We start from the raw sequence: 12,087 nt of genomic DNA, 5'->3' as shown, positions 1-12,087 counted from the left end.
CCAGCTGTACACTGCTGTACCCTCTGAAGTAATTTAATTCTTTTAGAAAAGTCCCAGTCTGTGTTTTGTGTCTCCAGAAAATTTGAGCCTAGCCTTACTATTTAAAAGTGTCCTGCTGCTGGCCAATTTCACACTGCTGGGTCATCTGTAGTCTCTTTGTGAATGAATGACGCGGCCGTGTGGGCAATTTTAAAAAGTGATGACTAGTATAGGGAAGTTCACCCCGTACTGCTGCAGCATTGGAAACATGTTACATGTTCCACCCTAAAATCGGGTGAACTTATTCTTTAATGAGCGCTTAACTACTGTCCAATTTTTATCTTCTGGTCATGATGAAGAAAAAGCATGTGTCACTGCTAAATTTACTTGAAAAATTAACTTTTTTTTTTCAAACAGAAATTAATCAGATTGGGGTGCTGCTGCTTTTTTGTAAACAAAGATAGATGTAAAAAAACGCAATTCCTCAGCCAAATATGCACTGCCTGTGTATGCTAGGTTAAGGCTCCATTCACAACTGGGCATTCCGGAATCGCGGGCAGAATCGCGGCAAAACGTGGGATGTGTTTTCAATGCCATTACTTCTTACTGGCACCCCAATCCTGGTGCGATTTTGCTGTGATTGTCGCTCCTTTTTGAGTGACAAGCTTCGCTCCTTGCGATTTTGCCGCAATTGCAGCGCGGTTTGTTGCGGCAAAATCGCACGGCGATTGGGGTGCCATTAACAAGTAATGACATTGCAAACACATCCCGCGTTTTGCCACAATTCTGGAATAGTCAAAACACTCAGGTATAAACGGAGCCTTAAGGATTTGTGTATTTTAAATTCTCACATGAAGGGAGATTAGGGAAACCCACCTATAAATTTACTAACAAGTAAGTATGCAGTCGTAAAAGTCAAAGATCACTGGCCACCCAAAACACACCAGGGTCGGGAGCTGAGGAGGCACATCCTCCAAGGAGAAGGAAATGGAAGCCAGAGCCGTCGCTTGTGGAGACTGGAGAGCAGGGGAAGGGAGAGCTGCGCCGCCACCGCCGAGAGCCCGGGAGAAGCGCTGATGAGGTAAGTGCACCAGGCCCACCCGCCCACTGGCCCACCAACTGGGGGGACGACTGTTTGCCGCTCCCCCCAAAGAAAATTACCACCAGCCGCCACTGCTCCTTAGGAATGTCCTGCATGTATATCTGCTCAGGTTAAGTTATAAGTCTCAGATTTCTCTTCTTCAGGTCTTATGTGAAGAATTGTCTGTGGAGAGGTTCTTCCCAGTCCTTTACATGAAGGTGAGGTCCTAAAATGGCACTTTCTGATTGGTCAGCAATTACAGTTTATACCATGTGCCAGAAAAAAATCTCCAGCAAATACGAAACCTATTTTTAGTCTATGTGTGTCTCAATGGAAAATGTTCCCGATATACACCCTGTTCCAAATTATTATGCCAATTATATTTTTCTTATTTACCTAAATAATTGATGTAAACAACAGTCAGCATAACTCTCAGGCTCGGTTCACACTGGGGCGACTTGTCAGGCGACCTAGTCGCCTGACAAGTCGCCTCCCGTTCTGTGCTATGGAACCGTTCTAATTGGAGCGACGCAAGTCGCTCCGACTTAGAAAAAGGTTCCTGTATTACTTTGGGGGCGACTTGGGGCGACTTGCATAGACTTCTATGCAGAAGTCGTCTCGCAAGTCGCCCCGGCAGTCGTTTGCAGGTCGCCTCGCTGAGGCGACCTGCAAGTCGTGCCGCCCATGTGTGAACCGAGCCACATGCTATCAACTATTAAAAGTACAATTCAAATTTTATTGAACAAACCTCCTAATGATAACAGTTTTGTTTTCTAAATAAAAAATTACAATGCACTGGTAAGTTTCAAAACACTTTATAGGTTGTAAAGAACTGAAAATTGTCATTTGTTGTGTTGTGTATAACATAGGACCCCTTATTTGATAGCAGCTTCACAAGTCTTGCATCCATTGAACTTGTGAGTTTTTGGACAGTTTCTGCTTGACTTTGTTTGCAAGATGTCAGAATAGCCTCCCAGAGCTTTTGCTTGAGGATGCTCCAAAGGTTCTCAATAGGATTGAGGTCAGGGGAGGATGGAGGCCACACCAAGACTTTCTCTCCTTTTATCCCCATAGCAGCCATTGATGCAGAGTTATTCTTTGCAGCATGAGATGGTGCATTGTCATGCATGAAGATGATTTTATTACGGAAAGCATAGTTCTTCCTTCTGTACCAGGGAAGGAAGTGGTCAGTCAGGAACTCCACATACTTTGCAGAGGTCATCTTTACACCTTCAGGGACCCTAAAGGGGCCGACCAGCTCTCTTCCCATGATTCCGACCCAAAACATGACTCCACCACAGCCTTGCTGACGTTGCAGCCTTGTTGGAACAGGGTGGCCGTCCACCAACCATCCACTACTCCATCCATCAGGATCATCCAGGGTTGCACGACACTCATCAGTGAACAGGACTGTTTGAAAATTAGTCTTCATGTATTTTTCTGCCCAATGCAGCCGTTTCTGCTTGTGAGCATTGGTTAGTGGTGGCCGAATGGAAGGTTTATGCCCAGTTGCAAGACTCTGGAGGACTCTATACCTTGATGTCCGTGGGACTCCAGAGGCACAGCAGCTTCAAATATCTGTTTGCTGCTATATAATGGTGTTTTAGCAGCTGCTCTCTTGATCCGATGCATGGATCTGGCAGAAATCTTCCTCAATGTGCCTTTATCTGCACGAGACCCATCAAAATCTGAGTCAGCCACAAATCTCTTAATAGTGCGATGATCACGCTTAAGTTTTCGTGAAATATCTAATGTTTTCATACCTCGTCCAAGGCATTGAACTATTTCACTGTTTTCAGCAGCAGAAAGATCCTTTTTCTTCCCCACATTGCTTGAAAGTGGTGCTCTGCTTAATAATGTGGGACACCCTCCTTTAGTAGTTTTTCCTTTAATTGGGCTCACCTGGCAATCTAATTATCACAGGTGTCCGAGACTGTTTTCATTGATCAAAAGAGCCCTGAGACACAAAGTCATCCATGAGTTAAACTGAAAAACAAAATATTTATTCTTTGTGACACTGAAATAGAATTTGCATAATAATTTGGAACAGGGTGTATTTCTAAAGTGTGCTATGCTTAAAAGATAAGTTCAGTATGGGTAAGCCGAAGCTCCCTGACAGGAAGACTCAATGAACTACCACAGTGCTCCACAGCGCTGCGGTAGTTCGTTGAGAACTAAAAGCCGACAGCCTAAGCTAATGCTGTCAGGACTGGTAGTTCATTCAGACACAGAGCTGTGTGCAGTTGGTTTTGCACAGAGCAGCCCGGATCCTCCTCTTCACTGGTCCCACGCCAGTGCTCCTGGCCCCTCCCTCCTGTCGAGTGTCCCCCAGAGCAAGCAGTTTGCAATGGGGGCACCCAAATAGTCTGAGCCGCTCCTCTACGCTTCCATTCAGACACAGAGCCATGGCTTGGACCTAAATAATAAGGTGATTCTGCGCAAATATTGAAATAGTGCCAAAATAATGAATTAAAATATTTTAGGAGAGTATCTAAATTCTTTCCATATTGTATAAAACCACGTGATATTTAAGGAAAATTATATAAAATATATACAAAAATATTATATCTCAAATGGGAATTATTCAATCAATAATTTATATAGCAATAATAATGTCCGTAGGTGAATTCTCAGTGCTTGGCAGGCAGTAGTGTCAATTATAAACAAATAAATATATATCCAAACAAATGGAATTATATAGATGAAATAAGTATAGTCTGGACTCGATAAATTTCACTTTAAATGTCTTTATGACAATGGTAAGGGGCAATCTATAGGAAGTCCAACCAGTATTATAGTGGGTAGAGGATAATAAAGTTCTATGAATATAAGATGAGGTAAGGATGATTGTTCCAAATGTTTCTACTGCAGCTCCTTTATGTATCTGGTCTCCCAGAACCTACGGACATTATTATTGCTATAGAAATTATTGATTGAATATTTCCCATTTGAGATATAATATTTTTGTATACATTTTATATAATTTTCCTTAAATATCACGTGGTTTTATACAATATGGAAAGAATTTAGATACTCTCCTAAAATATTTTAATTTATTATTTTGGCACTATTTCAATATTTGCGCAGAATCACCTTATTTTTTATTTCATTTGATCAGTGTTTTGTGTCACACTAATAGATTTTGCTGCATTTATTTATTTATGCACTTTCACGTTTAAATTGTTTATGAATATTTTGCACTCATCCAGAGTAGCGCGAAGGCACTTTGCTCACTTATCATGGCTTGGACCTGCCCCCTCTCCCCCTGGTTCCTGCTGCTGTCTCAGCCAATGAGGAGGGTGAGTCCCCGTGCACATCTCTGGATTGAGAGGGATCTCAGGTAAGTATAAGAGAGGCTGCTGCACAGAGAAGGTTTTTTTACCTACATGTAAAGAATGCATGAAGGTAAAAAAACCTTCAGCCTTTAGAACCACTTTAACTCTCTGTAATGCCAATTTGTATTAAATTCCCATTATCTCCTTCTTAGTGCTGACCAAATAAAATAAAATTTTATTCAAATTAAATTAAAATTAAATAAAATAGAAGTTCCTGCCTGGATGCTGAAATGAAAGAGGAAGTATAGAGCGAGAGTGACCTAACTCTTGTCTGAAGTCTCTCCTACCTTTACCTCTTATAGGGATATGGAGGTCCTCTTTAAAGGACATGGTATCGAGCTGCAATGGCTCACAATATCCCATGCCAGTGACTAATTACAACTTATGGGCCCCAGGAAGAGTGATAAAAGCTAAATTCTGATAGGCCGAGATAGGTTATAGCTTTGTTCTTTGCATATTGCATTTGATAAGTTCACATGTGCTGACCTTATTGGATATGGATATTTTTCTCAAAAGTCTCTGATCTCCTCTACCAAAAATTGTTTCTCTAGGCCTCTCAGCTCCTGGTGACATTTGATGAACACGTCATGACCAATAACTTCAAATTTGGGGTCATTTATCAAAAACCAGGACAGGTAAGGAAAAAAAAATCAAAACCTCAAATTGGTATTATTTTTGAATAACATATTTAATACACAAGGATGTAGTAACTGCCTTGCAGTAAATGAGGTGTCCTGACCTTGTTTTAAAGTATGTGTATAGCCAAAACGTTTGCATCGCTACCCCTGTAGCAGCCGCTGGATAGGATGGATCCTCTGTTCTTTGCCTAGATCTTCTCAAGAACCTCAGACACACCGGGTTTAGTGTAAAAACATACAATATCACAGGAAATCGCTGAAAGTAATACTTAGTATCCAATAGTAGTGCTATATCAAATAAAACAGGCCCCAAACCAGGGAGTAAAGGCAAGCTTAATACATTGCACCCATTGCATACATTAATATTGGTAATAACACAATTTAGCATACAGAGTGATTAGTAATAAGGACTAGGCATTAGATGGCATTTGGCATCCAGGTCAGCATAAACAGTAGCACGGCCACCTAAAGTGCAGCAGTGGGCAACAGTAAAGCTGGAGACTACAGTACTGAAGTGTATTAATGGAGACTATGCTAGGCCTAGATCGACTGGGTGTGCACTATCTGTAGAAATGAAAGAAAGGGGAGAAGGGAACAAAGGAAATTTGCAGGATGGTATTGCTTGAAAGGCAGCATGGTGTTCTTCATTGGGGCATTTTAAGCAGTGGTGCACTTAACAACAGTTTTAGTAAGCCAGCATGCAGTTGTTGTGGTAAAGATGCAGTAAAAGTCTGGTAGAAATGTGGTAAGGTGCAGTACAGGTGCAATATGCTAAATGCCCTGCCTCCAGTAACTAAGTCCCTGCTAGCAGTGTGGACAATGGGCAGTGTAGTCTTACCAGCCCCTGTGGTGCAGCTGTGATCTCTTGCTGTATAAAAGTGGGCTTCCTCAGTCCCTCCGTGGGAAGCAGAGGATGAGAGGATGCTCTGATATCCGCTCTGAGATCTCAGCCTCACTCCCCGCTGGTCTGGCCTCTGAGCAGTCTGGTCAGCATGCAGCAGGTGTGCTCTCCTCGGTTACCTCGTTGTCAAGAGGAAGAAGTTTCCCGAGCAGTTCGATAAAAGCCATCTCCTCACTCCCCCTCCTGCCCAGTGCCTCTTGGGAATTACAGTTCAAAAAGTCCATAAACTCCATTATATGGCTACCATCTCACAGCTCCCATGATTCTCAGCGCTCTGTATCGAAGTCCATGGGCTGACTCGGCTATGGTACTCTCCCTGAAGGCTGGAGGGGATAGTGCAGCATAACATCAGCATCATGGTAGAGAGTGAAAAAAACAAAAAGAAATGTCTCTTTCCCATGTTAATGTAGCCCAGTGCATGGCTACACTTTGAGTTTTGAATAAAGTAGAGAAGGGTCAAACCCTCCCCTTTTATTTTTCGCTCCAAATATGCAGAATAAAGTAAGAACCCTACACTGGTGGTAATAGAGTCCAGAAAGATAGTTAATTGGATGACTAACAATAAATAGAAAAAGGCCAACACATTTTGAGGGCTCGCACACTTCCCGTTCTTCGGGACTTAGGAAAGATATCAATTCAGCAGGACCTGGACTGCTAGATCTTTCTGGACTCTATTACCACTGGTGTGGCACCCTTGCTTCTTTATGCATATTTGGATCTTCCACAAGACCCCTTCCCCTGTTCGAGGTTACTCATGGGAGCAGTCTCACTGAAGCAATCCAGCCAAATAATAAAAGAGACAGCCCTTCATAGTTTTAAAGCATTAATGATATGAGATCTACCACCTCTTATACATGTAGTCACATTTCTTTTTTGCTGACTGTGTACCACTGGAAAAATATCCTTTCACTTCCTGTTCCAAAGATGCAACAGGAAGTTAGGAAAATTTCCCAAAGTGAAGGGAATTCCCCTCCTGCACAGCTGTCCTCAAAACAGGAGTCCCCATTGGAAGATTTGCCCTGCCCTCTTGTTCTGGGGACAGCTCTAAAATTCTGGATTTCCACAAACATTTTTTTTCTCCATGACAATGGTCCCCAGCAGAAATGACATCTCCAGTGGTGACACAGACAGCAATTACAACTTGGTAGAGGGTATAACATTTCTTCACCCAAGACCTAAAAAGATTTTGCATAGAAATTAATTTTGGAAGAATCAAGAAGATGCTCACTCATACTATTGAGGTTATTATTGAGGTCTTGTGATTTTTATTCAACTTGACCACTGTAGGAGGTGCATTAAATGATAGATAGATTGACTGATCATACCAATTGTGTGTGGCCAACATTAGAGTTCTCCTACCCTTGTTGCCTCTCCTTGTTTCAGGTCACAGAGTCTGAGCTGTTCAATAACACAGAGGAGAGTTTGGGCTTCACTGAATTTATCGACTTTCTAGGGGAAAAGATCCAACTACAAAATTTTAAAGGGTGAGAAAAACCCCCAAAGGGGTCAAAATAGTTTTTTTTAATAAGAATGATTGATGCTGACAATGTACAGTTCCTCCTCTTTCGCCATGTATTCCTTGTTTGCCAGAAATACATTTGCTGATCACTGATACCTCCTTAACAGTTCATCTTAATGGAATTTCTAGCAAGACGTTTCCTTTTCCCATTCAAATGCATGCTGCTGCATTCTAATGTAGCACCCTGATGTTTAGGCAGGGTTGCTATCAAATTTAGTTGCCAAGCGATAGTTGCCTTGGCCAATTGTTAGTAGATCAATTGATTCCTCTCTAAATCTGGACTTGTTGCACCCTTTCTCTTCTGTCACCAGGTGGTGCTATGCTGGTGACACTAGATAAGACAGGGGCTTTGTAAGCTCAGACATGAATGGATGGGTGTCTCAGCTAATGGGCAGGGATATTCTTTGGTCCCTTGGCCTGCTGGGAGCGCCTGTTTATTTGGGTGGAGTCAGGTGATCAGGTTTCTGTGCCACCTGGACGGCTGTCTGGGTGGACGTGTGTTATGCTGCCCCGGGCTGCTAGACCATAAGCCTGAGGCCTATTCGGGGGACATCTGGCTGCTAGGCTATCTGAGAGCCTATCCAGAAGCAGGAAAAGCAGCGCAGGGTTGGGGCTGCGGGCTTGTAGTCCAACCAGGAGTAATGGTTCAGCTGGATGGGGAACCAGCTGTGGTTGGAGGTAGAAGGGGATGCTGTTGCCACTAAGGGACCATCCACCTTTTTACCCGAGATCACTGTAAGCTGAGGACACAACCAGAGCAGACTTAACCAGCCGATGAACGGTTGAAGAAGTGGGAAAACTTCAGCAAGTGACAAGTCAGGGACCCAGCGAGACAGAGGAGGTGACGCTTGCGGAGCATCAGTGCATTCCATGCCAGGGACTTAGCGTGTCAGCAGGGGTGACGCTTGAAGAGTATCTGTGAGTGCCAAGCCAGGGACCCAGCAGGGAAGTAGGGGTGACGCTTGAGGAAGATACTGAGTTCTAGAAGTGGAAGAGCTCAGGGGATCCAGTGGCTATTGGATCTGAAGCCTTGTGAAAGACTGGGAGTACGTTGAGTGAAAGCCCACAGTGAGTGACTGTGGAACAAGTGGAGAACTGTTTAACCGGTTCCCAACCATGTCACGCAGATATACTACGGCACAATGGCTCTCCTGGGCGAAAGCCCGTAAGGATACGTCCTACCCGTTTTCGGCCACCAGAGGGCGCGCGTGCGCTCCGCTGCCAGCGGGGGACCCAATGCTCGTGGCCGGCGGGCATGATCGCCGCCGCCCAGGCACGATCGCGTGCATGAGCGCCAGCACTGGGATTTGTGTGTGTCTTCTACAAATCCCTGTGCTGTCAAAGGAGAGGAGCCATATCATTCGTTCCTACTATGTAAGAAAAACGATATGGCTCCTCTCCTAGTCAATCCTATCCCCACACAGTTAGAACACACTGAGGGAACACACAATTAACCCCTTGATCGCCCCCCAGTGTTAACACCTTCCCTGCCAGTGACATTTACACAGTAATCAGTGCATTTTTATGGTACTGATCACTGTAAAAAATGCCAATGGTCCCAAAAATGTGTCAGAATTCTCTGATCTGTCCCTCGCAAGGTCGCAGTACCGCTAAAAATCGCAGATCATCGCCATTACTAGTAAAAAAAAATAAATAAAAATGCCATAAATCTTTCCCATAGTTTGCAGACGCAATAACTTTTGCGCAAACCAATCAATATACGCTTATTGTAATTTTTTTTTACCAAAAATATGTAGAATACATATCGGCCTAAACTGAGGAAGAAATCTGTTTTTTAAAAAAAAATTTGGGGATATTTATTATCGCAAAAAGTAAAAAATATAGTTTTTTTTTTTTCAAAATAGTTGCTCTTTTTTTGATTATAGCGCAAAAGATAAAAAACGCAGAAGTGATCAAATACCCCCAAAAGAAAGCTCTATTTGTGGGAAAAAAAGAACGTCAATTTTGTGTTTCAACTCTTTTTTTATTGTTTTTAAGAAAAAATAAAGGCAACACTTAACAAAGAAGAGTATCAGCTTTAAAAAGAAAGTTCCAAAACTCATCTTATAAAAATACAGTCATATACATTACATATTTCCATTACACATTACCTTTAACACTTAAAAATTGACATTATACATTTAACATTAACATTTAAAATTCCTGAAATGTAAACTTCTACTCTGTATTTTCCATTCCCTAAACCCAACTCCTTTCAACCTATACCATTCCTACCTAAAAGAACGAGATGAGATAAAGAAGCAAAACAGTAGGGGGGGGTTAAGAAGGGGGAAGAGGGGGCAGAGGAGGGGGTGATGGGAAACTAAAATAAATAAATAAATACATTTTGTTTCGGTACAGCGTCAAACGACCACGCAGTTGTCAGTTAAAGCGACGCAGCGCTGTATCGCAAAAAATAGCCTGGTCATTAGGGGGGGAAATCTTCCAGTACTTAAGTGGTTAAGGTTAGCTGTGTATAGTAAAGGATATGCAATAGAACAGTTTTATTTTATTAAAATTATCCCCTCCCACTGTTGATGCAATCTGACTACACCCACAGTTTTGGCGTGGTGCTGCTATATTGGCGCATACAGTTTATCTTGGTGGGGGGGGGGGTGCAAAAAAATGTCCAGCCCTGGGTGCCAGATGTGCTAGCTACGCCACTGACTGTGGTCCTACATATACAGAAGCGGTGTTCGGCTGTATAGCTGTCTACCTATTATAGCACCTTGGAGTTTAGGCAGGGTTGAGGGTAGTTAGGGTAGTTATCCTGGTTGATTGTTAGAGATCTATTGATTTCTCATTTCTCCCTAAGTTTGGCCTTGTTGCACTTTTCTCTTCTACCACTAGGTCGCTGGGTACTTGGTAGTACTAGATATGAGAAGGGCAACACAAGGTCAGGTGGAGTCAGGTGTTCTGTGTTCTGTGCCACCTGGACGGCTATCTGGGTGGACGTGTGTTGTACTGCCCGGGCTGCTAGGCCGGAGATTTGGCCTATCCCGGGCACATCTGGCTGCTAGGGCCTATCCAGAAGCAAGAGAGTAGCGCAGAGTTGGGACTGCGGCTTGCAGTCCAACCAAAAGTGAGGGGTCGGAGGTAGAGAGGAAGCTGTCACCACTAAGGGACCAACCACCTTATTACCAGGGACCACAGTGAGTAACTGAAGCAAGTAACAGAGCAGCATTCTCACCAACCGGGGACGGTGAAGAATCAGGAAACTTCAGTGGGTATCAAGCCAGGGACCCAGCCAGCAGAGGTGACCCTTGCAGAGCAGCCTTGTGTGTCAAGCCAGGAACCGAGCAGGCCAGTGGGGTGAAGCTTGAGAGGTATATTGAGTGCCAAGCTAGGAACCCAGCAGAGAGGCGGGGGTGACGCTTGAGGAAGATACCATCGTGAAGATTGGAGGAGCTCAAGGGATTCAGTGGCAGTGAATCAGCGGGTCTAGTGAGAGACCAGGAGCTCAGTGGGCTGAAGAACTACAAGGAGTGATTGTGGTGGAAGTGAAAGGAATTGTTGCGTTTTGTGTTAGGAACTGTTAAAGACTGTTGCCATAGAAGACAGCATTCCTGCACATGCAGATGTGGCATTTTGCTGGATGCCTTTCCCTGCATTTCCCGGCTTTTCTCCTATTGAAGTCTCGGAGTCAGCCAATTTAACTTGCAACTACTTAAGGGTGTCCTGGCCCTAACCCTCTTTCCCCCAAAAGTTTGTTAAGAGAAATAAAATCTCTTTTACTCTCAAGAAGTGTCTGGCGCCCAATGACTTTAATCACCTTGCACCCACCATGCCTCACAACCCACTATATACAGAAGGATGTCAGCTATCTTTGGCCCTGGAGATTCACATTAGACCAAAGGAGGCCTGGGACCTTGCTACATAGAAGTCTCGGAGTCTGCCAATTATCTTTGCATCTACTTAAGGGTGTCCTGGCCCTAACCCTCTCTCCCACAGTTCTGTTTAAGAGACAATAAATCTCTCTGCATTTAAAAAGTATCTGGCACGCACCATTTTATCTTGCAGTACACCCACCATGTCTTGTAACCCATTCTACACAGAAGGATGTCAGCTGTCCCTAACTCTGGAGGTCACCATTAGGCCTGAAGGGACCTGGGATTTTGCTACATTTGGCGCCCAACGTGGGGCAAAGGCGTTATTTCTACAGCAGTCGCCCATAGCAACCAGCTACAGCTACATCGGGATTTCATCTGGCTCCGTGGGAAAGTGGCAAGTAACATCTTTACTTCGTATAGACTGTGTTATTGTGCACTCCAGCAATATGGGGAAGAACCAGCATGTCTCATTGCTCATGGGAGAGTATTAGCCCGGTCTTTTGACACTTTACACCAGGCTGCAAGTGTTAAAATGGACTCCATTAAAGTTTTGGCACGCCACAAGAGAAAAGAGATGGGGCTGAAGTTTCCAGAAAGTATCTGCACCAATCCTTAGGCAGGGGGAGGAGCTTCCACTCTCTATAAGAGGATAAGGAAGTGCTGCCATGTGTGCCTGGTTGTGGGATGGAGACGAAGGCGCAGTTTGAAAGTATTATGGCGGATTGGAAAATGTATGCTCCGGGTGTTGGCCTTGGTCTGAGCGAGTTCAAGAACACTCTGACTCACACGGGAGTGCAGTATACA

General features: G+C 43.8%; 1 protein-coding gene across 1 annotated transcript in view; it reads left to right on the top strand.

Annotated features, from left to right (window-relative positions):
* Window positions 1–12,087, top strand: part of LOC141106673 (rap1 GTPase-activating protein 1-like) — a 165,887-nt gene that overhangs the window by 107,394 nt on the left and 46,406 nt on the right. Inside the window, exons 9-11 of the mRNA XM_073597613.1 lie at window positions 1,225–1,278; window positions 4,947–5,030; window positions 7,318–7,418. Of these exons, the coding sequence (XP_073453714.1) occupies window positions 1,225–1,278; window positions 4,947–5,030; window positions 7,318–7,418 (239 nt within the window). The remainder of the gene's footprint in view (window positions 1–1,224; window positions 1,279–4,946; window positions 5,031–7,317; window positions 7,419–12,087) is intronic.

The sequence above is a fragment of the Aquarana catesbeiana genome, linkage group LG08 (assembly GCF_042186555.1).
Source record: "Aquarana catesbeiana isolate 2022-GZ linkage group LG08, ASM4218655v1, whole genome shotgun sequence".
Taxonomy (NCBI): Eukaryota; Metazoa; Chordata; class Amphibia; order Anura; family Ranidae; genus Aquarana; species Aquarana catesbeiana.
Note: the sequence above shows the minus strand (reverse complement) of the source record. Positions and strands in the feature narration are given on the sequence as shown.